This window comes from Dunckerocampus dactyliophorus, chromosome 9 (genome assembly GCF_027744805.1).
Source record: "Dunckerocampus dactyliophorus isolate RoL2022-P2 chromosome 9, RoL_Ddac_1.1, whole genome shotgun sequence".
Classification (NCBI taxonomy): Eukaryota; Metazoa; Chordata; class Actinopteri; order Syngnathiformes; family Syngnathidae; genus Dunckerocampus; species Dunckerocampus dactyliophorus.
Genome location: NC_072827.1, coordinates 15,013,740 through 15,041,118, shown reverse-complemented (window position 1 = coordinate 15,041,118; position 27,379 = coordinate 15,013,740). Strand labels below are relative to the sequence as shown.

The 27,379-nt window shown below is 39.2% G+C and overlaps 1 protein-coding gene across 4 annotated transcripts in view; it reads right to left on the bottom strand.

Moving 5' to 3' along the window:
• Positions 1 to 27,379, bottom strand: part of col5a2a (collagen, type V, alpha 2a) — a 93,708-nt gene that overhangs the window by 38,716 nt on the left and 27,613 nt on the right. The window contains exon 1 of one of the 4 annotated variants that reach the window (XM_054788233.1): positions 16,039 to 16,290. The exons of 2 other annotated variants lie outside the window; for them this stretch is intronic. In XM_054788233.1, coding sequence (XP_054644208.1) covers positions 16,039 to 16,129 — 91 coding nt within the window. In that variant the 5' untranslated portion in view covers positions 16,130 to 16,290. Of the gene's footprint in view, positions 1 to 9,184; positions 9,332 to 16,038; positions 16,291 to 27,379 lie in introns of those variants that run through there. One more of the 4 variants, XM_054788232.1, reaches the window with a different exon arrangement.

The following is a 27,379-nucleotide window of genomic DNA, read 5'->3' as shown; positions in this document are numbered from 1 at the left end:
TATTAAATATTTTTATATCAATATTGCACATGAGTATCTTTTTTAAATAAAAATATAAACATTCAAAATACACAATTCAAAATGACAATTCTTACAAACAGTTTTTGACAGACTGCTCTTGAAAATTAAAAGTCAAATGTAGGTCAAGATATGTTAATCTATTTAAATAAAACACTGACATTTTAACTTTGTGTTATAGGTGATAAATCAAGTAGTTATTAGTGTAATATCTAATAATATAATTAAATTCATTACATTTTCAGAATACTGGGTGCAAAAAATGAGCTGCGAACCAACAAACCCTGGTGAAAGATGGGGGGGGCCCCCTTTTAAGGCACATTGCGCAGGTCATTGCAAACTCTCCACAGTGACACTGCTCTGTAGTTTTTCAAAGTTAATCAGCCCCTGCGGGCCTCCTTCAAAGCATCAACTTGCCTGTTGGCAGGAAGCACCTCTGGATATACGCAAGGTCAAACCAGATAGCAAGATGGAAGACAATAAACTTTAAAGCAAGGGTCATCAACGTGGTGCCCGTGGGCACAAGGTAGCCCCCCACGACCACATGAGGTGCCCACAAGCCTGCTTTTCATTCAGGTTTTCAGTTAATAATGAAAGAACAGTAGAAAGAAATGCATTCTGAAATACAAAATGTGAGTTGTGGACACCAGCATTTTGTTAATGTTCTGGTAAAACAAGCATATTCGCTTTGTTTGGGTTTAAAATAAGCTCTGAAAATAAATGTTACAAAAATGAGTAGCTCTTGGCCATTTTCATTTTGTAAAAGTTTTTGGTTTGGTTTGGTTTGGTTTAGTTTATTTGAACATGAAGGTTACAATGGAATACATCTCGTGAATCATTTTTTGACAGTTCCACATGTCCAAAAGGAGTAGGAAGAAGCAAAGCTTATTTAATCCTACCCCCCATCCATTCTACATCTAGTACAGTACATGTAGTTCACTTCCTGGATTCCATGTCATGTTTTCAGTGATAGTCAGGATAACACATAATAGATAACGGTGAGATAACCGTCCCCCCAAAAAAAGAGAGAACATTCATAATAATGATAATATGATGACAATACTAAATAAATAAATAAATAAATAAGAACAAAGCTTTTTTTTTTTTTTTTTTTTAAACACAACAAAGAAAATTATAAAAAAAATAAAATAAATAAATAAATAGAAATAAATAAATAACAAATAAAATTTAATTAAATAAATAAGAAATAAAATAAAATAAAATAAAATAGAAAATAAAAAAATAAATAAATAAAATAAAATAACAAACCTGACAGAACAGTCAGGACTCTTCTGCCTTGTATTTGGCAAACATCAACTGCTTGTATTGTTTTTTGAATTTGCTCATCTCTGTACATTGTTTGAGTTCTTTACTCAATCCGTTCCATAATTTAATTCCACACACGGAAATGCTATGGGTTTTCAGCGTTGTTCTCGCATATAAATGTTTTAGGTTTAATTTTCCTCTAAGATCATATTTCTCCTCTCTGATTGAGAAATACTTGATTAGATTTTTGGGTAACGAGTTATTATTAACTTTATACATTATTCTAGCGGTTTGAAAGTGTACTAAATCTGCGAATTTTAATATCTGTGATTTTAAAAATAAAGGGTTTGTATGTTCTCTATACTTGGCATTATGAATTATCCTCACAGATCTTTTTTGCAGTACAGTGAGTGAGTGAAGATTACTTTTGTAGTTATTTCCCCATATCTCCACACAATACGTTAGATATGGAAATACTAAGGAACAGTACAGAGTGTGGAGTGATTTTTGATCAAGAAGATATTTTGCTTTATTCAATATAGAGATATTTCTCGCCACCTTTTGCTGTATATATTTAATATGAGATTTCCAACTCATTTTTTCATCTATTATAACCCCAAGGAATTTATATTCTTCCACTTTTTCAATATCCGTTCCATTAATTTGTATTTGGTCGTACGTGTCCTTTCTACTATTACCAAATAGCATTATTTTAGTTTTACTTAAATTCAGAGATAATCTATTCTTGTCAAACCATGACTTTAATATGACCATTTCATCCTTGACCTTTTTAATGAGTTCTTGTGTGCTTTCACCAGAACAGAAAGCAGTGGTATCATCGGCGAATAAGACCAATTTTAAGTTGTTAGTTACTTTGCAAATGTCGTTAATGTACAAGTTAAACAGTTTTGGTCCCAGTATGGACCCCTGTGGTACTCCACACGTATTGTGTAGACTCCCAGATGTATATTCTCCTAGCTTTACAAATTGTTTCCTCTTTGCTAGGTAGCTTTTAACCCAATTTAAGACTAAACCTCTAATTCCGTACCTTTCTAATTTTGAAATTAAAATAGTGTAATTAATTGTATCGAAGGCTTTTGTCAGATCCATGAATACTGCAGCTGCGCATCTTCTGTTGTCTATGGCAGTAGTGATTTCCTCCGTGATTTCCATCAGTGCCATAGAAGTTGAAATGTTGGCTCTGTAACCATATTGACTACTTGCCAATAATTCATTCTTATTAATAAATTTGTCCAACCTATTATTAAATAGCTTCTCCACAATTTTCGAGAATTGTGGTAACAAGGAAACTGGTCGATAATTTGTAAATTGGTGTTTGTCTCCTTTTTTGAAAATTGGAACCACCTTGGCTGTTTTCATTTTGCTTGGAAATATTCCAGTCTGAAATGATAAGTTACTAATATATGTTAACGGGTCTGCGATCTCATTGATGACCCTTTTAATTGTTTCCATTTCGATTCCATGACAATCAGTTGATGTTTTTGCCTTAAAATGGTTAACAATGTCAGTGATCTCCTTTTTGGTTACAGCAGTGAGAAACATAGAATTAAGATCCCTATCGATAATATCAATCCCTTCATCAATTGTGTCTTGTTTTGGAATTTCCTCTTCCAGTTTTTGTCCAATATTTACAAAATATTCATTTAACATTTCAGCTACCGCATTCATGTCATTCCTGTAAGTGTTTCCAACCATGAAATAGGGAGGATAGTCTGCTTTCTTAACGTTGTTCTTTATAATACTATTTAAGATGCCCCAAGTTGCTCTCATGTTATTTTTGTTCTTATTTAGTACGTGACTATAATATTCCCTCTTACACACTCTCAAGATAGTTGTCAACTTGTTTTTGTATGTCTTATACTTTTGTTCTGCTTCTTTAGTCTGTTGAATGATAAATGTCCTGTATAATGTGTTCTTCTTCTTACAGGCGTTTTTTAGTCCTTTTGTCATCCATGGCTGCTGGTTTTTCTTTTGCTTCTTGGGCTTTTCTTGCCAGGGACAGTTCTTATCGTAGAGCTCCATATAAGTACCAAGGAAGCTCTCACAAGGAAAAACGTTGAACTTTAAAGACTCAGAACACTTTTGGGAAAGTTGCAAAACCTAATATTGCTAAAAACACCACAAATTTACAACAGTTACTGCAATTAAATTATTAAATGTGTCTGGACTTGGCAATTGAGTAGCCTAAAATGAACAAAACCTTTTACGGATGTATGTTATTTCTCATAGGGAAACAAACTGAAAGTTGACATCCTCCTGGAACGGATAATGTTCGAGTTCAGAGTCGGGAGGCGTACAGCAACTTGACATCAGCCGATGTAAACAGTAAAAACAAAAACCACAAACTGGTTTGCCTCATTTCGGTGCTAAATGAATGCACTGACATGCAAGTACCATCTTGTAAGTTCCGACAGACCTACACAGCCTGACAAGATTTTTAAAAACTTTATTGCGAACCTTAATACACCAACAGCAGTGCTCAGTCCCAACACATTTCACTGAAGCACTGTCCACAACAGCAACATAAAACTTCCTCATTATGCACCAACATTCACAAACAGCGGAATTCTTAACATTATTATTACAACACAAGCAGGTCGTTTTTTTAGCACATTTCCTGTCATCTCTATTGGCATATTTATGTGAATAATTTGAATTGCTATTTGTCAACTTGCATGCCACAAAACGCATTGTTTTTGGCAAAAAATATTTTTTTATTTAGTTTTCCTTTTTAAAAGTATCGGTTCAAGCACCGTTTAAGCTGCACAACCATTTCAAAATTACCGATTTGGCACCGGTATTTAAATGAAACGACACAGTTAAATACAAATGGAAGCTGATCTACCAACCAAGATATTTATAACAACCATAGTGAAGAAAAACCATGCCAAGCACAATGATATCTCCAACACAACTGTTTGCTGACACATTTATTGTGTGGGCAACATCTCCTTTGTCTTTGCATTGCTGGTTTGACAATATGCACACATAAACACAGGCAGATAAACACCAAACTGCACATACTATAAAACTCTTAGCAATAGAAACACACAGGAGAGATACGTACAATTGACTGACAAAAATCAATTTGCATGACAAGTTGAGTTAAATTATAAAAGACTCAGCCAGTAAAGGGCCACGGACAGGATACATACAGTATATCCATTTTGGATTTTCAACTGGAGAGGTTGTTTTAAGAGGTGCCCTGTACTAGTAGTGAGGATCATCCCCCAAAGCAAGGGATGTTTATTGCGTGCACATTTTGTCTGACCTATGTGCTGCTCTCGTTTAGGGCAACCTTGTCCTTGCTCAAACCAACTGGGTGCCAGAGGCAGTTTTTAAATTCCACGTTTTATCTTTTTTCTCATATCCCTGTAAAACTTTCCGACATAACTCCCATTTTCCTTATCACTGTTAAAACATGCCATCTCCCTGTGGACTTCTTCCTGATACCGTTCTCATTTTTACTAATCTTTTTTTTCATTCTTTTTTATTTTCCCAAGTGTGGATTTCATTGTTCATTTCTGTCTCCATTTTGTTATTCTTATAACTTGGCTGCTGGGATAGAGTGCTTATATACACTGTCTCATATGTACATCCACTCTGGGAAGGAATGTTGTCTACAAGCGTCTACAATTTTAAACTTCCAAGTACATAATATTCACAAGTCACCTCATTTATTTCTCTTTTAGAGAAAACAAGACTGTGTGGTATATTAAACAACGTAAACGAGATAATCCACTTAGCTCCAACAAATCATCACCAAGAACATGATGCCAATCCACATGTTACTATAGTCAATGCATTCAAATTGAAGTAAATGTAAATTGCATATATTGTTCTATTGTGTGCAGTCATTGTACAATTTTGACCAGTCTTTATTTAACAAAAAAATATTGATGAAATTTGATTTTTGGTGTAAAACATCACATCCAAAATAAAGGCTAGGCAGCGTTGCCAGACGCACTGTAATTATTGTACTTTTGCGATGATTTTCCACTCTGTACGATCAATAATTCAAAAAAAAATCCTGTAATATATGATTTGGTTTTACCCAATACATGGCGATTAGCAAACGCAAACAGGATTCATCCTGCACTGTATAGACGTGCGAGTCATGAACAAGTTTTTTAATAAATTGGGACGCACGGGTACTCGTCTGTGTTAACTCATTCACTTACTCAACCCTGCTACCGGCGGTTGATGAAAACTGGAATTTCACTGACTCTCGGGTGTTCGACGAAGACTTGAGTTTCACTGACTCACGAGTGCTCGATGTAGACTCGAGTTTCACTAACTCACAGGTGCTCGACAAAAACGTAAGGGTAGTCAATGAAGACTGGAGTGTCATTGACTCACGAGTACTCAACGAAGACTCCGGTTTTACATTGACTCACAGGTGCTCAAGAAAGACTTTCAAGAGTTTCATCAACTCACGGGTGCCTGTCGAAGACTCGAGGTTCACTGAGTCAGTGTTGCAACTTGTTGCGCATGTGCAAAGTTCAGCACATGCACTTTGCGACGAGTGATTCGAGTGAATAGAGCACCCTGTTCACTTCAGTGAGTCACTTATAAGAACTCTAGACAGTAAGAGGAATTGAGTTTCTCAACTCCACTGCGTCTGACCTTGTACATCGTCTCATGTGCCTCTTTACAGCCAGGTGAGGGTGCTCGTGAGAATGATCTCAGATTTGAGGTAAATCCAGAGACATCAATTATATTTTTTCTTGAAAGCAGCAGCCTAACAACCTGCTAAACTATTATATCTTGGGTAATATATGCTTATCTGTTTAGATACTGTCTATAGGATTAGCAATATTTGCCTGTAGCCATTATTAGTTGGAATTATTACTGGTAAGATAAGTGGAGTCAAAAAAGGAGGTTGGCCCTCTTCTCTTGACATCAGTCAAGCTGAAGCGCCAGGGGATCACAAAATGTATCACTTTCTTCTCAGCACTAAATAGATACCATGATGTTTAGTGTGGCTTGCTGAATGTAGCTGATAACTGCAAGGCAGCAAAAGCTAACCCAACCAGGTTATAGCTGTCCGTGTGCAAAATGACAACCGACGATAACCGTCACCGTCATGAAGTAAAAGTAGCGGCATAGCAAAAACAACAAAAATATGAATGATGTTTAAACGACTGTGAGATCATGTCTGTCTCTTTGAACATTTAATCACAAATGACAACCCAGAGCCACAACATGTGTTACCAACGGAAATTCCACTTTAAGTGAACTTCCCATGCTGGATTTAAGCCAAACTATCAAGATGGAAAGAGGGTAAAGAATGGAATTACACTGGCGGATTTGCTGTCGTGGGTGAGCGCAGAGCAGCCAATGTTTCCTGCAACTTGTGCCCTATATTCAAACAACAGCTCTATTGTTTTCCAGCTGTAATTTCTTTCTGCTCTCGCTCCTTATCACTGCAATCTGCTCGTGTGCATCACCCAATAAATCACATTTGTAGAATGCGTTAGAAACCACTACAAACAGAAATATTAATAATTAACTCTAATTTAACCCACAAAAGGTCCTATGAATGTGAAACTGACTTGATGTTGTTAAGTAAAGCCTGACTAAGAAATGGGAATTGGTTGTCTTGTCTAGGTGCACGTCACGCTACATGCAGCGACTTAAGGTTTGTGTACCAAAATGTGTACCTAAGAGCAAAAAAACATATTTAAGGGTAAAAGAAAATGCGTACATATTGGCAGGTCTGTATACCGTACATTTCTTCAAGTAATAATGTGCCACTGTGTTTGTGAATGAGGATGTGTGTTGCTGTTGTGGAGCGCTGCAGCAAAATGTGTGTGCGGTGTTGGAACTGAGCACTGCTGCTGCCTTGTTAAGGTCAACAGTAAAGTGTAAAAAGAGCATCAGACTCTGTGTTCCTTTGTCGGGACGCTGCAAGATGTTACTTGCACAATATCACCTTAAAGCACTTGTTACATGTGGCTGAGTCTGCATTAATTTAGCACACCAATGAGGCGGCGATAGCTACTTTTTTCCCCCCGGTCTGATTACCAACGTTTACATCGGCCAATACGTTATTGAGTTCCACTACAATGGTGAATTGTTGACTGTGGTCCCACAAGCTTCTTTAAGGTTTTCCATTTTTCCAGATTTTTTTGTTGATATTCTGTCATATTCTAATAAAAGAAACCTACCATAAAAATCTGGACTGATCATGTCTTTTTAAGGGGTGAAAATACAAAATGAAGGAATGAAGTCATTATTTCTCCCACTGTTTAGATATTTTAGAATCATTCTTGTACAGTGGAAAGCAGAAACTGAATCTGTCTTTGTTACACTATGTGCCAATAATCTTGCAAAGAAGTCAGCTTGAAACAGGGGAAACCTCATTCTCAAAGATGCCTGAATCACTTTTACATGTGTTTACCTGACGTATTAGAACATCTGTCATCTGTAATACTACAGCATATAATAGGAAAGTTAACGTACGACTGTAATTCTATCTATTTGGTGAAGAAATATGAAACACTTGGGATGGCCTGTCAACATTTATATAGAATTCTATTATGAAGTGAATAATTCTGTTCGCTGCAAATGAATACTTCAGGAGTACAGTACAAGTTAATTTATGTCCCATAAACACAGTGTTCCCCAACCTTTTTTCAATCCATGAACTGGTTCGCGTTCCAACGTACCGTGAATTCTGATGTATAAGCCTCTACTTTTTTCTTAAACTTTGAATCTTGCAGCTTACACAGTGGTGCTGCTGATCTATGGCTAAATTCTAATCTCGTGACATCTCCTTTACTTCAGAACTACTACTAATTGTTTAAATACTGTGCCGCTCTCGAGTCAGTGAGGAAACGGTAGCTCTTTCTTTGGCAGGAGCCAATCACAAGCTATCAGTGCACTCACCACGAGCTTGTCAACACACTGGAAATCACAGGAGGTCATTAGATATAACACTATAACAACATAACAGTCTGACTCACGGTGTCATCTTACTGAGAACAGCTCTAAATTCATCACACAGCAACTTAACACTCCAAAAGTATACCTCAGAAATATAAAAACATGTACCAACACAAGTTTAAAATGAAAAAAACAACAACATTTTAAAGTTTTCTCATAAGGCATTGCATCAGAGCAACGCATTCTGTGGGGAGCTGCAATGACGTCAGCCTCCCTCTGGGCTCTGTGCTCTGGGCTCCTCTGGCTCCCTCTGGTGGACAGAGGCAGCATTGAGGCGCCATCAATCTATGTTGCTTGTCCTCCAATAAACTGCTCTTCTGGCAGTAATGCATTATGGGTAGATGTTAAAATAGCTGCTGTTTGTTATTTTAAGTTCGTATTGGTACATGTAATGTATATTTCCTAGGTACCTTTGAGTGTTGAATTCCTATGTGATGAGTTTAATGTTGTCTGTGAATATGAAACCAAACTGTTACATTGAGTAATGACCTCCTGCAATTTCCAATGAGTTGACAAGCTTATGTAATGCCCGGCTATTTATTTATGTTGTGTAAAAACACAATATATAACCAAGGGTCTTATTAAGATGACCACTGATGCTGAGAAGGCTTAACATGACGGAAGAACGACTACAAACAACACACTTCGGCCTTCACATTAAAAGCGCTGCATGTCACATCTTCTCTGACTGCACTGAACACAAGTCTCAGAAAAGTAGCTTCCAACAACATTCAATTAAAAGCACAAAATGAACATAGACTCACCATTGGTACGAGCCTGGAGTTTGGTGTTTGGTTTCCAGAGAGAAGATTATCACATCGTTTGTTTTATGTGTGGGTAACAGCCAGTGTGCTAGCATGAATTAACTTGACATCGAATAAACATGAAAACTAGCACTCAAAACAAACTTAATAACATCATGAAACCTCACCCTTATGTATTCTCACCCAACGCCAGCAGAACGGGAAAAGTCTAAGTCTATTTCTGGAGGCATCGAAGAAACTTCCACTTTGTCTTGGCGTGCACAACGATGGTGCGTTCATGAACCGCTGGGAATAAACGTAAACATAAACATGGTCTTTCTAACAGTATATTATTTTTTCCAATGAAAAAGAGCTTTTATTTACAACATGTATATTAATTTACATACATTTTTGATGTAATTATTTAAAAAATATATTTTAAAAAATAAGTTTTTTGTTCATATTTGCTCCTGGAAGTTGTTTCGGCCCCACCCATGGACCGGTACCACATGCACTGTACCAATAACGGCAATTTTTGTACTCCATGATAACTATTGGTACCTTTTCCAAGGAGAAGACAGTGGCTTTAAGTTGGTAAACTCACTTATCAAGGGTGTAGTACCTCTGGGGGTACCAACCTAGTGAATTTGTATCATTATTCACACCAAAAATGCTAACAAAGCACCCCGAGGCCCTTTTCAACAGCAAGAAAATCATCATTTCACCACATTTTTAACCTGAGTCGCCACCAACAGCCAAGACGGTCGACTCGGTCACCCTCTGCTGTTGTTACACACACAGTCTTACTACAACGTAGAATTTAGGTTGGACCACAACCTACAATTATGGGCTGGAGTCACCATTTTGCGGCATAAAGCAAAGTGAGCTTGACAGTTTAGCGACTGACAGTGAATATTATCACACTTTTAACAAGTACCTTCTGTCTTTAAAAGTTATATCTTATAATTTGGGACAGATTCAATGTAACAACGTACATAATTCGCTACAAAGCGTTGTAAAGTGTGATCCTGATGTGAATTTTCTTCACCAAAACAGTTTTGGAACTAAACAGCTGTTAAATCACTTAGCTGGATCATGACCCACAGTAGTGTGTCACAGAGGGTTTCCTTCGGTGAGACATTGTGTCTCATGACATAGGAAGGTTAAAACAATTAGAGCAGCCTTTGAAAGTCACCAGACGAGAGGCAGAACATGTGCAGAATTACCGAAAAGACCAGCCGACCTATGGAGGATAAATTCCACAGGGTAAAGTCCTCAAGATGTCCTGGAGCGAGCTATAGAAAAAGTGCCATATTTATTTTAAACATTTTGTCTCAACAAATTAGTAATTTCAAAAAACATGACCAATAATCAACTAAAATAACCTGTTCTCCTACTATCAACAACTATGACAGATGACTCTTAATAAATTCACAAATAAGAATTTAATGATATAATGCAGGCAACTATACAATATGGAAAGCTGCACATTTCAATGTGGCACAAACGTCCGTATGAGAACAAAGCAAAGTGCAAAGTTAGAAACTCTGGACTAACGCAATCAGTGAAATGATGAACTACAAGTAGGCTCACTCAGCACGTCACGCATGAACGCAGCATGAACAAAAGATATCAGAAGTATTAAAGGAAGATGTCTTGCATAACCAGCATTTTCATTGCAAATTGCAAACTTGTTCCAGTGTGGAGCACGACATCAGTGTCATTATCAGCAGAAATATTAATACCAGTGTGAGCCAATAAAACATTTTAATGGCATTATTAGTCCCTAATACCAAATTATTATTATAATGCCTCACCACTTTGTGCTTCGAATTTCACGGCTTTACTCTATCATGGTATACAGCCTATTATTAGTCATAAAATATGCATATTTAAGCTAATTTTACATATTTTTTTCCTAAACATTTTCAAGCAAAAAAATTCAAAATGAACTAAAATACAAATATAAGGCGTTCAGAAAATGCATTCAAAGATATTGTGAAGATATGTAGTATTCCACACTGGTCACTAGGTGTCAGTAATGTTCCTGTAATGTTCGGTGAGACACACAAGCACCAGACTTTCGGATCATCGGAACAACAGGCTTCTATTGCAGGTTTGAATGATCTCACAACAGGCACGATAATCTCAAACACGAGCTAGTGTTGTGGTCACAACACACGGCAAGGTCAAATTCAAGCCGTCACTTCCTGTCCATCCTCCACTCAGCTCCCCGAGCACAGTAACACATAGGACAGGAGTACAAGTCTTATTTATGTCTTAAATGGCTTATTTTATGTTATTATGTCTACTATATTGGGTAGCACAAGTGTAAAGGTGAATATAGGGGTGTTATTTCACGTCCAGAGAGCTCTAATAAGGTTTAAAACCGTCGTAAACAGGTTTTTCATGCTCTTTACCAGTTTATAGCCTCATGTACATACAACTATATTTGGTAATAAAAGCATGCTTGCATGGATTTTCTCCAGGTACTCCAGCTTCCTCCCACATCCCCAAAACATCCATGTAGGCGTTCACTGGAGGCTCTAAATTGCTCATAGGTGTGAATGTGAGTGTGAATGGTTGTCTTGTCAACATGTGCCCTGTGATTCACTGGTGATCAGTCCTTGGTGTAGCCCTAATAGAAATAAAGTCATCTTTCTGTTCAGTCAAGGTTTCTCACTAAAATATCGATGCACTTTATGCACATAATAGTACAAGTAAAACATCCTGCAAGTTAACTTAAGTTGTAAGCTTCCATCGGCCATTTTAAGTTGTCCTCTTTCGCATATCTGCACAGCAAAGGGGCCTAGTGTGTAATATTTTCCAAATAGGGCGAATGTGACTATTTCAACATCTGGAAGCCATCCCTCTCCCGCCCAAGCCTCCGTTTACTGACTGCAATAATTTCATTTATAAGAGGTTCCCATGAAGCTGTAGTCCTCATCTTTAAAGGGGCATGAATTGTTATTTTGCTATACCACCCAATAAACATCAGGTAACTGAAGCAAAAGTACAATATGGTGTGGAAGAAAAGAAGAGTATATCAAGTCAAAGCTTAAAAAATGCAGCATGTGGTTCTAATCTAAGCCGTCTGTGGACCTGCTTAAATTCTCATGTTCGGACGTAACTGCTTTGGTGAAAAACAGCCCATTTGTTGCAATGTTAGTGATGTGGCAAAACAAATGGAAACAATTTGGAAGTGCGAGTGACCTCATGTTGATTTTTGGATTACCGTAGCAGATTTGATCTTTTTGGTGGTGTAATTTTCTGAAAATAAAGAAAGCTTATTTTTTTTCCTCTTTTTTGTAAATGATTTTCTGTGATAGTTTTCACAAAGTAGGTAATGGAGTCAGCCACCAGTTTTACACGACAGCACTCGAGAGCGCTTTGATGTGAATCCATAAGTGGCATCTTTGAAGATGGTTTACAGCCTTGTCACCGTCTGCGAGGAGTTATTTTTAGGCACACATAGTGGCCGTGGTTAGGTTATCTACTGTTTTCTTTCCTTTACCAAGACCATATACCCACAATCTACTTCAAATATTACTTTTAGGAGTTTTCAAATAGAGGTTGATAAAGGTTCTTTGTACTTGAAATCAGAAAATCTGTGTAGCGTCGCTATTTCCTACTGTGAGCTTATGAGTTTATAAGCCTTTTTTTTTTTAATGGCCATGTGCAAGCAAACTGTCCACACGTGTGCAAGCATATGACTTCCATCTAGTGCTATGTGACCGTGCTGAGGAAAATCTTTAGCATTCCCAGAAAACGTGGTTTGAGTTTTCAAAGCAACGCGCTCAAATTCCACCAGGTTTCTCACAAATCTTTCCAGTCCAACCCATTGCCCCTCAACACATTGTTTTTGCTGACTATTCAAAATCAAACATGAAATGGTTTTGACAGAATGTGTCATCTTGCAACTATGTAGTCTCATCAGCATACAACCGCATCAGTTTTCCATCGTAACGTGCCCAGAGTCGCCTCTCCTTATTCTGCAGAACACGCAATGTGCGTAGGGCTTGGGGGGGGGGGGGGGGGGGGGGGGGGGTCACTTAGAGCAGCAAGTCAGCCCGAGGCAAAAAAAAAGAGACAAGAGACGCTTGTTGTCACAATGGTGAAGCAGAACTGGCAAAATTCACCTACTCCCCTGTCAGTCCCTAGTGGTGTAAAGGTACAGCTGCTGCCTTTTAACACAGAAGGCACCATTTCAATCCCAGCCTAGCACAACTTTTTTTTTTTTTTAAATGTTGATATGTTTTTTTGCATTGAAAATAATTTATTGAACAATTTGTTTCCCATGTATTCGTATTACTCCAAAACATACATCTAACTAAATTCAGGTTCAAGTCAAAAAGCATAAAAATAGCTTTTAATGGGTCAGTTAAGTCTGAAAGATGTGGCGATCATAGCTGTCCCGGGGGGGCGAGTTTAGTACAGGGGTGTCCAACGAGAGCTACATACTGAAAAATGAAAGGATGCAAGGGCCATTTTGATATTTTGTAAAGCCACACATGTCGATGTACTAAGAAGTTATATACACTGAATTTCAAGAAAAAAACTGCACCTCAGCTTAGTGATATACAGTAGGTGAAAAAGCGTATTATTAGTGTGGACTTCTGTTTTTGCTCTTTTTTTTTTAAATTTTCCTAATATTTTAACTTTCTTCTCCAAAAAATCTTTCTACATTTTCTTTTCATAATATTTTGATTTCATTCCCATAGTATTATAACTTTTCCCCAACCTAATTTTCCAAAAATTACAAGTTTATTTTGTTTTATTTGTTTCTCTTATATTTATATTTCCACTCAGTTCCACTAGAATGGCATACATTTACTTCATAATATTAAGAATTAAATCTGAATTACTCTTTAATGTTTTAATTTTATTCTGTTTTTTTTTTACATATTCCGACTATTTCAACTTTCTTCATATAGATTTTCTTCTTTTAATTATGATTTTATTCCTTTAATATTTTTACTTTATTCTTATAACATTATAACTGTTTCTGCAGCCTAATTCTGCAGCCTAATTTTAAATAAATTGCAATAAATTGGTTTTTTTTCCCATAATATTCCAACTTCAAAAATAACGTAAATAAAGTTTTTCTAGAGTAGTAGTAATTATAGATAGATACTTTCCAGCAGCTCTGCAAAAGTGTTACAATAAACGTAATCACTTAAAAATCAGACAAACAAAGCAAAATATGAGAGTTAAGAAGAATAAGAAAATAGAGTAAGAATAAATAAATGAATACGTAACAGATCACGTCAATTTCAATAATACATAATAAATAATTATGTATGTATAAATAATTATGTCATTTTTCCTCATAGCACAACATTATTGTCGTAAAAAAATGTCTCTTAATATTTTGGCTTTATTCTTGGAAGATCATTGCTCATTTTTCATTTTTGGTGTTTGTTTTTTTTAATTTTCTTGTTATAATAATAATAATTTTAGAATGTGCTGCGGGCCGCACTTTGGACACCCCTGGTTTAGTACAAAGCTTTTTCAAGTGCTTTTACTGTATTCATCATTATTGGCGGTGTTTCCATCCAAAAATAACGGCTCACGGTGTTGAACAGTCTCAACAGTGAATCATCTCAACTCAAGAGGTGAACCATATTTTCCTGTAGTCACACAAAAAAGACATGAGCGAGATTTCCACAGTTTGAAACAAGCAATCAGCTCACCCACAACCTTTCCCTGGAAACATGCTTGCAAGGTCATTTGAACAAGAGACAGCTGCACCACACGGCTGGAAAAGTAAAGCAACAGCAGCCTTGTAATGTGTCTGAATGTAAAACCAACAACTGACGCTAACAAATGTCCCTTCCAGACAAAATTAGGCAATGCGAGGGCTACGATTTTTATCCCCCTTTTGCAAATTTCACAAAGTTATTTGTTTTATAGCTTGATCAAAAAGATTGGGATATTTGATTTAAATAAAGAAATAGATACATAAATAAAATAATGATGATATATTTATATATCCACATCCACATCCTAACAGCCCTCATGCCACATTAATCACAGGGTGGCGACCTGGCTGTTTTGGAATAACAAAGTATAAGATTAATGTGGCTAAATCTGCTATTAAAACTACAATAGTTGAACACTTGTGAAATGATTTAAATTGAAAAAGTGTCAGTGTTGCTTGCACTTCTTTAGTCTGCACAGGAGGAGTCCATCAGATTAACTTTCCTGTGCTCTGAGAAGCCACTGACATCATCTTTGAAAGGAAAAAAAAAAAAATCCCACCGTGTGACGTCAAGAGAACAAATTCTCTTACTGAAAAAATTGGTGGAAGTGCAGGTCAACTCGAACAAGAACACTCAGGTGTTCCGGCTCCTCGGGTTGCCAGCTGAAGACATCAACAGCCCCTAAGTCCTCCCGCCTTCTCCAAACTCCAACAGCTTCTCCCCTCCTCACGTTCCTTCACATCTGCCCTGAATTAACATAGCAAGGCCTATGTTCCCTCTCAGACGCGTGAGCCTTCGCAATGAAATGATTTTTGCAGATGTACAATGTGCTGCAATGGCAGCACGAGGTGGGAGTTTAGAAGGTGAGGAGTGGGACCTGGTTGTGGTAAGACATAATGAAGGTTTCCAATGATGCAAGTTTTGACGGAGTTATGGAAAACCTTAAAGATACTCGCTTCTCTTTGCACTTTTTTCAGTGCCTGAGGGTGACATCACTGGCAATAAGTGACAGATGTCCACAACCATTCCCCATATTGCGCAAAAACCTGCATTAGAGACTTCAGTCTTATCTATACAAACTACATTTCCATGCATCTTCCGTACACAAAATCCATCTTTCACTGTTGGCAGCATCAAATAGTTTTGCAAAACGCATGTTCGAAGCTCACACTCCAGCTCATCTCTGACACCTCTTGTAGCGGATTAAACTACAGTCAAATGTCTGTTTTCAATGAAAACAAGCAAATGTTCATTCAGTTCAGGGAGCAACCAAACAGCTTTCATCACACAGCATCAGAAGTTAAAATAAACAGCAAGGGGGGCCGGTTGGGGTTACTTACCATCAGTCCCATCTTGGCATGTAACAATCAAAACCTGAGCAATGGAGATCACCAAAAAAAGGAAAGTCCTTAAATGCACAAAGCCCATCATGTCTATAAGAAAGACATGAGACTCCAAAGGGGAAAAGGGATAAAAAGAGGGGGAAAAGATCAGGTTATCTCTGCATGAATACCAAAGAGCCTCTCCTTGTAAGCAGTAAGCAGACCCAGCCCAGACTGCTTGAGTGTTTTTTTGTGTAGTTACAGCTTTAAATGAGAAGAATGCTGGCGAGCCAAATTTTCCTCCCCCTTTTGTCAGCCCTCTCCCATCCTCTTGCAGGCTTTTGTGTTGGCAAGAGAACTACACCCATGTTCACGACTTTTCAAAGTTTCCAATGATTCTTTTTGCTTATTCGGATAACCCACCCATATGCAAAAGTCTGAAAATTAACTCCTCAGTCTAAAAGATGCAACTGATCGGGAACAAGAAGCTGCTTGGAAGTGTGACTTAATTTGGACTCATGACAAAAGTTGGTTGCTATACAAGATCATAAAAGAGCTTTTATTGCAGGCTTTGGGGCGCCAAACAACAAGCAGTCAGCTACAAATCCCCTTTCTCATTGGGCAGTGATAAAACAAAGTGTCGCTGGACAGTAGTACTGTATTGAAGTCAAGTCTGTGACAAACAAAACTGTCAATAAAATTGTAGTTCCATCCTGAAAAGCATGGTTTCAGTTGGATTGTCTGTGAAAGGTAAACTACAAACTGACAATGTGTGATCGTCACTGTGGGTGGTCATCATTGTAGGTGGTCAACATGATAACAAGTCCAGGGTGTAAATTTAGAGGGAAGTGCAAGTCATCACGTCTTGACTTGGGAGCATTGGGGACATGGGATCTGTTTTACAGGATAAGACTCCAAACCTAGGAAAATGATGTACAATGATGGAAAAAATGATGAGACCTTTATTTCTTCAGTTTATTGATCCATTGTAATGCCTGGTACAACTAAAGGTACATTCGTTTGGACAAATATAATGATGATAACAAAATAGCTCATAAGAGTTTTCATTTAAGAGCTGATATCTGGTGCCTGTGCCACTAAAGCTTAGCACAATTCAGTAATCCCTTATTTATCACAGTTAATTGGTTCGATACGCGACCGTGATAAGTCAATTTCCGTGAAGTAGGATTACTTTTTTATAAATGGAATATTTTCGTAGTGAGAGGATAGAAAACCTGTTTCCGACATCCTAAATACAGTTTTTAACATTATTAGAGCCCTCTAGGCATGGAATAACACACCATAGTCACTTTTACACTTGTATTACCCAATATAGTACACATAAGACTTGTGCTCGTGTGTGTTGCTGTAAATATGTTCTCGTGCTATGGGAGTGGGGGGTAAACAGGAAGTGACGTCGGGGGTTCAGAGTTGAGTTTTCTCTTGCTGTGGGTTACGGTCGCAACAGCAGCCCATGTCAGGAATTATTATGCCTGTTGTGAGATAATCGAAACCTGCAATAAAAGCCTGTTGTTCTGGCGATCAAGTCTGGTGCTTGTGTGTCTCACCATACTGCATATCATCACAATGTCTTTGAATGCGTCTTCTGAATGCTTACAGTATATTTGAATTTTAGTTCAATAAGCATACATTTTTATGCTTGAAAATGCTTAATTTAGGCAAAAAAAATACGTACAACTTGCTTAACTATGCTTTTTTTTTTTTTTTTTTTACTAATAATAGGCCGTATTCAACCGCAAAACAGCATGATTTATTCATTAATATAGTTTTGTAAAACCATGATCAAGTGAAGTCTCGAAATTTGTAGCACGAAGTGGTGAGGGGATTACCGTATACTAACAAACTTTCTCTGTCTTCTTGAAAACGGGTTTCACATAGCACTACAGAGTGCTGTCGCCATCTTAAGGAGTATTAATAGACTAAAGAAACCCTTTAGGATAAACGCGCAAGATTATTTTCGTATGATTTCTTTTCTGCGACCCACTGAAAACGACAGCCGCCAGTTGTGAATTTACTGCCCTTGAACATAGAAGAATCTATTAAGTTATTTGAAGCATGCAATGGCTTGTTAAGATGCCATTGATTCCTGGCTGTATTACAGATGAAGAAGACAAGACGGGTGTATTCAAATGCGCTGAATCTGGTTTTAAAGCTGATACAGTACAAGTGAGGATTTACCATCAGTGTACTCAATTTGCCACTATGAGTCAGTACAGTGATGTGTCTATCGACCTTTATTTATTTAGCATTATTCCACTTCAGCTTGTCCTAAAATGTACTCCATAATTTAGCCAATTTCAAAAATGTAATTAATAAATCAAATGACTCAAAGGTCTTGACTGAACTTCTTGAGTCTTATGGCAGGAAACAGATGTGGGCTTTTTGCAGGGTTTCCATAAGATAGTGTGTGTGTGTGTGTGTGTGTGTGTGTGTGCATGTATACGTTTGTGTGCCTGTGTGTTTATGTGTGTCTGTCCAAAGAAGAGGTGGGGGTTCAAAAGAGCTAATGAGAATGACAGCTGTTTCCTTGTCGGCCTCACCCACAAAGCGAGTAAGCCAACCCAGAGACCTCCTGCGATAATCCTCTCGAGAAACACCAATTGTACATTTCCTCTGGAAATACTGCATGCACAAAGCAAATAGCTCTACAACGACTGCCAGCAAACTCATGTCCACCAAAGACTGGAGGGATGTTTAGAAAGCTGCTCAAGGTTGGGATGGTGCTGTAAAGATCAGTTTGGTTACATTTCATTCCTCTTTCTGTCTTGTAATGCCTCAAACTGTTTGCACAATACAACTGGATGCACAACTCAAAAGTAGCACATTGAACTGTCTGTAAAAGTAAGAAAAAAAAGTGGAGCAACGTATTTGCATTTGTTTGTCCAACCGCACTTGTGTGAGCAGCAGTTTTTGCAATCAGAAAAAAGGCAGAACACAGTGAGTAAGTAAGTAAGTAAGTTCTGTTCTGTTCCTACACTGTGATGTAAGTCGGGTTTTGGTTTAAGTCAGATCTTATACCTAAATTACAGTACCTCCTAAGCCATACACACTGTACACAGGATACACAAAGGACACATTAAATACATAAATGAACAGATTAAATACAAGAATTAAATGAAACAGTAATTTTAAAAAGGAGAAGGACTCCTTACCTTTACTCTGTGGGAAGAAGTAGGAGACAAATAAAACAACAATGAGACCACTGTGCGTAGTTATCACTGTCGCTTTCATACTAACATTGTACCCTGGATACAATGGATGGATTGGATATCGATATGGATATTACATATCGATTTTTATACTCAGCACAGTCACTCAGTGCTGATGGTCTAGTGCAGACCTAGGCAAACTATGGCCTATGGGCCATGTTAAGCCTTTTAATCCGGCCCGTTGATGTTTGGAAATTATTTTATTGAAACCTTTAACATCGAAGCTATAGCCAGCAATATAATTTGCCATGCAATTTGCAATTAAAATCACAAACTATCAAAATTCTCTGGTTTCTGAAGCGAGAGACTCTGCCCTTTCTGGTGATATACCCGCCATTATGGTAATCATAAGTGTAACCCACCCGGCTTCACACTGCCCGCTCCGGGGATCCAACACCTTTGGGAGACGAGAGCGCTGACCACTTGGCCAAAAGCCCAGACTGTCAACAGCACGTTCAGCGCAGCTCTTAAGGCAGAGGGAGTGAGGTTTACCAACGTACACTTGCGCAGCCTCACAGGCTGGCATCCGTTACATAAGGACTACATCACAGTAACTCCAGGAAGACAAAACAATGATATGATACCTGTTCTGTAAAAAAGTGATATTTTACCGGACATCTGTATGTTTTTTAACCTTTGCTTACATGTGTTGTCGTGTTTGTCACATTTTTGCTTGATTACAAGACAGGAGGTCGTTGTCAGGAGTCTTAGGAAGAATAAGGGGAATGTTTTACCATAGTAAATCGTGACCAATATATTGTAATAGGACTGGATGCATGTACAGTAGCAATGCAAAATACAGAAGCGTGCCATAATCTTGGAGACAATCTAAAAGACACACACGATCAGGATCAGGGTCTTGCACTTAAAAGACATGGCGAAAGAGCTGTGGAGGTGAGGGGTCTTGTTTCTCAGACTGATGATTTGCAGTTCATAGGGCTTTTGTAAAGTGCTTGATAATGCCAAATGTCTTTCTGACATGCGCCAGTCCAGCAATCTTGATCTTGCAAATGCTATGGCTCTAGTAGGTGCCCTTACAGACACTTTTCATGACTACAGAAACGATAATTGCTTTGGTGACTTATGGAAAGGGTACTTCAAGTATATGTAAGTTTAGTTTCTGTCACGGTGTGCTAGCGGCTGTCGAGTGTTTGACCCCCACTGTGCAGAGACGAGGCGATGGCTTGCAAAAATAAAGGTTCTTTAATGGTGTACGAAAGGAGTAACAAAAGGCGACAGAGTAAAAGGCTCTGTGGAAAACCATATGACTGGTAGAATCAAGGTAAGTAAACTCTAAGTGACAGCACTGACTAAGAGACGAGGAGCATGAGTAACACAGACAATGAACCAGTGCCGCACACACGACGGTGCTGGCCTTATAACCGCCGCTAATAACAATTGTCCGCAGCTGTGCGGCCACCAGGCGTGAAGCGGCTGTATCTTCCACCACACAGGAAGTACAGCTCGCCAAAATAAGGGCATAAATAAACAATAAACATGACAAATTTCTATAGGAATGCACATTGCTAACATTCAGTATACTGTGATAAAAATGGTTGCTGAAATGTGAGGGGTGTATTCATGCTTGTGAAATACTGAAGATGTTTGTTGTGTGTGCGTATTGCTGTAGATCAGGGGTCTCAAACTCAATTTCACTGGGGGCGAGTGGAGGTAGAGTCTGGGTGAGGCTGGGCCGCGTCAAGTATTGGGAGTAGGGCTGGGAATCTCAGGGTACCTCACGATACGATACAATTCACAATACATCCATGTGATAACACCACTGTTAGTTCAGTGTTGGTGTTTACTTGCCCCTGTAAGTATGTAAGTAACACTGAGCTTGCCCGGATATTGCGGGCTGCAGTTCCACTACTCTTTGATGTCCAGTCACGGGCCGCAAGATACGATTTGGTGGGCCGCGAATGGCCCGTGGGCCGCGAGTTTGAGACCCCTGCTGTAGATGATTGTGCATGTCCAGTTATAGTACAGATTATGTTGGACAAATTATAACAAGAGCAAAAACAGAGCCAAATTTTTCATCTGTAAGTGTAATAAATGTACATTTAAAATACAACACATTTTGAAATCATTCATACTTTCTCCCCTGACTTTACAATATCAGTGCTATTAATTAGGTTTAACTTCAATCACACAATTCATACACTAATAATTTACCATAAATAATGATGCAGTATACCTTTAAAATATAAAGCCCACCTAAGTTGCAATCAAAGATGAGAACCAATTTTCCTCACTTCAAAAAGTGATTGCTGCTTTAGTTCTGTTGATTTGCACAAATCTGTTATCAACTCACCTTTACCATGAATGATCTATGAATCAACTCATATTGCTATCCTAACTAAATGTAAGGGCTCTGGCAGAGTAGAGGCGATCACCAAAGCAAATATCCTACAGTTCATTAACTCATTTCTCAGTAACTGTGCTGCATTCTACATAGCAATAATATGTTTAATTAATTTGTCTTGGGTGTACAAGGGTACATAGAAAGTTATGGAAAGAATGTATGAGAAAACAACAGAAGGGACCACTGTGGAGCCTTTATGACCACCGTGGTCAATGAAAAAAAATGCTATTTTATTAACCTCTAAACCAAATTTAATTGCATTTTCTTTGGCCTGTGCTACTACTGAGTTTGTGAAAAACACCCTGCCCCTGCTTATTTTGTGTAATCTTCCAGAAGGTTAGAGGACAGACAGCAGACAGAGGGAATCAACCAAAATCAGGTAAAAAGTTCATTGTTAAAGTTGAAAGAGAAAATGACTTTGAATCAGATTTCAGGGTTTTTGAAGATAATAACCATATTGTGACGACAACATGCAATGACCCCCTTGACTGGAATGTACAGTACAGTGAGCCATTATGTATCTTTTTAATCAGACAGACACTGTCATTGTCATGTCATGGAACATTCATGCACTCACGAACCTTCTCGCCCCCTCATTCTTATCCGAAAGAGTATTTTTAATATTCTACACTAGCTCTAGGCCACACGGTGGACAAGTGGTTAGCATGTTGGCCACACAGTCAGGAGATCGGGATACTTGGGTTCGAATCTCCACTTGGGCATCTCTGTGTGGAGTTTGCATGTTCTCCCTGTGTGTGGCTTTTCTCTCGGTACTCCGGTTTCCTCCCACATTCCAAAAACATGCATGTTCGGTTAACTCTAAATTGTCCGTAGGTATGAATGTGAGTGTGAATGGTTGTTTATATGTGACTGGCTGGCGACCAGTCCAGGGTGTACTCTTGCTCTCGCCCAAAGTCAGCTGGGATAGGCTCCAGCATACCGCCACAACCATAATGAGGATAAGTGGCATAGAAAATGGATGGATTCTCTAGCTATTATGTATATACTGGTTGATAATGTGAATTATGGAAGTGTGTTTTCCTGTTCACATTTCCAAGTTCTTGTAACTTTAGATTTTCCCCAAAAATATTGGTGTGATGTTGTGTTTAACTCATTTGACCGGTTTATTCCAGCTAAGGCTGCATGAGTTAAAGCAAGATGAGATCAAACCGTAAATGACCTTTATTTTGCTATCGTATTATGAGTATTTGAACTTTTTTTTTTTTTATTCAAAGCATCTTTTCTGTTTGCATTCCATTGAATTCAGTCTGATCTATGTCAAATTCACATGAGGTCAAGTAAAAGTCAACAGTGCACTTAAATATCCTGGAGGACATACAAAACTTGAGAAAATCTTCCCAGGCCAAGTAAGTTGTAGCTTCCTCATGAAAAATCCTCTGCTCTGCTATCTCGCTCATACTTCAGCAATCCTTCTTCTACGTAAATGTTACATGGAGGTTCGACTGCCAAGGCTGGGATGAGTTTCCCCATTTCCGGAACATGCAGTTTCACTTTCGCATCTGCTAAAGTCTTCGTGCTCCTACCTTCCCCAACGAAACAAGACATCTGAGGCCCATAAATGAGAGAAAATAACAAAACAGCTGGGAAAAAAAAGTCGTTGTGTTGAGTGAAACACATGTTCAATGGAATGTCCAAATATAAACAACATTTTTTTGGTAATGCCTGTGCCATGTTGAAACTAGAGACACAGTGATTTGCAGAAATAAGATTCATATAATCCATCTATCCATTTTCTATACCGCTTATCCTCACTAGGGTCGCGGGGGCATGCTGGAGCCTATCCCAGTTGACTTTGGGCGACAGGCGGGGTACACCCTGGACTGGTCGCCAGCCAATCGCAGGGCACATATAGACAAACAACCATTCACTCTCACTTTCATACCTATGGACAATTTAGAGTCACCAATTAACCTCACTTGCATGTTTTTGGAATGTGGGAGGAAACCGGAGGACATGCAAACTCCACACAGAAATGCCCAAGGGAGAATCGAACCCTCGATCTCCAGGTTGTTACTGTGTTGGCCAACGTGCTAACCACTAGACCACCGTGTGGCCCTTATTCATATAATATAATATAGAATTGCATTATAGTGTTATATTAGTAGGGCATTGACGAGATCCAGTTTGGTGGCTGCAGGATTGGTTCTTTTTGCGCGTGATGTGGTTTTGCTGGCTTCATTGGGCCATGATCTTCAGCTCTTGCTGGATCAGTTCAAGCGGATGAGTTCAAGTACATTGGGCTCTTGTTCATAAGTAAGGGAAGGATGAATCGCAAGCTCGACAAGCAGATTGGTGCGCCATCTACAGTGATGTGGACTCTGCATCGGTCCGTCCTGATGAAGACGGTGCTGAGCTGAAAGGCAAAGTTCTCAATTTACCAGTTGATCTACGTTCCTACCCTCACCTATGGTCATGAGCTTTGGGTAGTGACCGAATGGACAAGATCGCGGGTACAAGCAGCTGAAATGAGTTTCCTCCATAGGATGGCTAGACTCTCCCTGACAGATAGACTGAGAAGCTTTGTCATCCAGGAGGAGCTTGCAATAAAGCTGCTGCTCCTCCACAGTGAGAGCCAGATAAGGTAGCTCGGGTATCTGGTCAGGTTGCCTCCTGGACACCTTCCTGGTGAGGTGTTCAGGGCACGTCCAACCGGCAGGAGTTCTCGAGGAAGACCCAGGACGTGTTGGAGAAACTATGTCTCTCAACTGGCCTGGGAAAACCTCAGGATCCTCTAGGAGGAACTGGACGAAGTAGCCGGGGAGAGTTATCTCTCAGATGATTTCTTTTGCTAAAATTCAGGTTACGAGCCAGCTTCAGATACCGCTGTACTGCTAGTTGGCGAACGCCGTAACAGCATCCGATTTCTCGTGGTGTGTTGTGCTTGCAGGTATGAAGAAAGTGAGTGCGAAGGACAGTGCTGAGAATAAGAAGCGGATGATGTGCATTGAATTAAAGAAAGAAATTATCGAAAAACATAACAAAGGTGTGCATGTAATCAACTTGGCGCTGAGTATGAGCGTAGCACTTCTACGATCTGCACCATACAGAAGCAAGGAGTCGATAAAGACTATAATGCCAGTCAAGGGCATTATAATTTTAGCGGACAATTATTCGAGAAAATGTGGAGCTGTTGAAGGTGTGTTTGACGGAGAACAATCTTGCAGGGGATACTGTGACGGAGGGTATGATCTGCGAGACAGCACAAGCTATTTACCATCAGCATAGTCAAGTCGTCTAATCTCTAAGGTAAATGTTGTGCATTATGCTGTACTTAATAAAACCAGTTTTCAATACAGTCTATTGTAACGTTTTTATACAATATTCTGGATTTATAAAAACATATTTAAAAACATGTAAAAAAATATTGCAGTGTTTTTTGGGGGGCACGAAAAAGATACAATCACAGCAATTTCCTCGCTAATTTTGGCCAGTCGTCTGTCCCAGAAAATTGCTCAAACATCTAAGTCAACTGTTTCACAGATAAAATGTGTCTCTGCTCCGCCCTTTCACGTACTAACTTCCTTGTTTACATTGACGGCGATGCCGACGTGTGACAACGCCTCTCGGTTACCAACAAAAATCACAGCTAGTGATGGCGCGAAAGGTTGACGATTGACAGTTTTCAACCATAAGAGTCATGGAGAATGGCTGCAACTCATGAACGACAGAGCAGATAGCAGACAACAAGGGAGGTTGGTCCATAGATATAACAATGAGCCCTCAGACTAAAAGTAAAAAAACAAAATAAAAAAAATATATTTCAGTTTAATATTTATAAGTAGGTAGTAGCAAAGTAAGCAGTAGCACAACAGGCTCGAAGAAAATGTGGTTAACTTATTATTATTTTGATGTTATTGGGAACCCAGTTAGCTCATAAGTCATCCAGCAGATACAAGGCAACATTAGCCTTCAGGCCAACTCACCTCATCACTGCCAGATCTGCACTGGTCTGGACCAAACTGCAACAATGTTTTATGAACTGTGTTTTGTTGGGGCTCATTTCTCTGCGTCTACCGCTCACAAACATGTTTATCAGCTGCTTCAAAAATACAGTAAGTGTCAGCATTCAGCAGCCTGTGTTGCTTGCCCCCTTTCTATTTCCTACTGACACCAGCTTTTACAGTAATGATGGAAGCTTTTAAATATATAGAACAAGTTACCAGAAAAAGTCCTAGCATACTTCTCAACAAATAGGAATGTGTGGTAAAAAATGAAGAAGCATACTCATAACACTGCAGTCATCAGCCACAGACTCCGGAACGTTCCTCCACGCCAGCAGCAGACAACCAGTGGAAGAGATTTCGTCGATGATGTGGGAGCATCAGTGTTACTATGCTGCGACATTTGGCTGTAGATCAATATTGGTATTCCATAATGTACATGACTCAAATCAAGTAAATTTGATCTATAAGGTGAGAGGGTGCCTATCCACAGACTGAATCAGAAAGATGGTTCCCCAAAAGAAGATCTTGATAATTGAAGGCTCTACCTCTCATTCTACTTTTAAAAATTCTTGGGATCCCAATAAATGTAAACTCTGGGAGGGCAGAGTTACTAGTTGGTTGATAAGGCACCAAAAACTATCGAGGGAATGCTTGGTGTTAAGCTACTGTAAGTTACTTTGCATGATACTCGGGGCTGGCTAGCTTGTGCAGCTAAAGTACTGTATGTCCTTCTCTAAGTTACTCATCGTCCCCTCTATGGCGGCAAATAAACTAAATTTCTTAAAGTATCATGAGCACTTAGTAGGATGAGAAATAGCTAAGCATGCGACTCACTGAGCAAGAGAGAATAGGAGGAGACAGAGAAGCCATGCTAACCGCTAAGCTAACTTGAATCTAAAAAAACAAAACAACAGAAGCTTAAAGCCCCGGTCACAACCCGCCGTGTGTGTTTTTAGTCCATAAGTTTTTTGGGCAGGCCACGATCGCCACGTTTTTCTGAAAATGTGGGGTTGAAGTGGCAAGAGCAGGTAGGGAGTACGCCAACGCATGTCACTCGCACGGTTGCACAAAGTGGAAGTACGTGGCCCGCACGCCACACCTGGCCGTGAGCGATTGCGTGCATCGTACGTTGCGCATGTGGTAAGTGAGTTGTCCGTGCGATTACTACATTATCGTACAGAAGCCATACTTCTCCTTACTCCCTCGCATGTTGTAAGTATGTGCAAGTGCAATGAACGTTTTTCCGCTGGGGGGGGGATATTTATAGGACGATCTTCCTTGGTTCTCCAGATGCTGTCCATTCCACCGCAGCGACTCTGGGTTCTGATGCTGCAGGGGCAGTTTCAGGTGGCAGTGCATGAGCTTCTTCGCACCTCCTCTCCTACTTGATACGGTCCACGTGAGTTCTGCGTCCTCATTGGAGAGTTGAACTGGGAAAGTGCTGCGTAAGCACGGACAATGCACTTACCACGTGCACGACACGCACGTGTTAAGCGCGGCGTCCAAAGAGCAAGTGACTGTGGGAAAAATTTAAAAGACTCACGGAGTCAGTGCGTTGTGTGCTCATTGGCTGTAGAGGGCACGCGTGTCACCCGTACTGGGGGGGAATCCGTAGCACGATGCAGCCCGAATACAGCGAAATCCCCAAATTTTGCCCACGTTTTTGCAAGTAGACAGCACTCACTTGCAAGTACGGTGGGTTGGGACCAGGGCTTTAGTGGTACAATGCACTTGAACAGAAGTCTAGCAGGAATCACTGCTGCCAACTCCTCAGTAAGAAAAGTAGCTATTGGCTGTCCTAG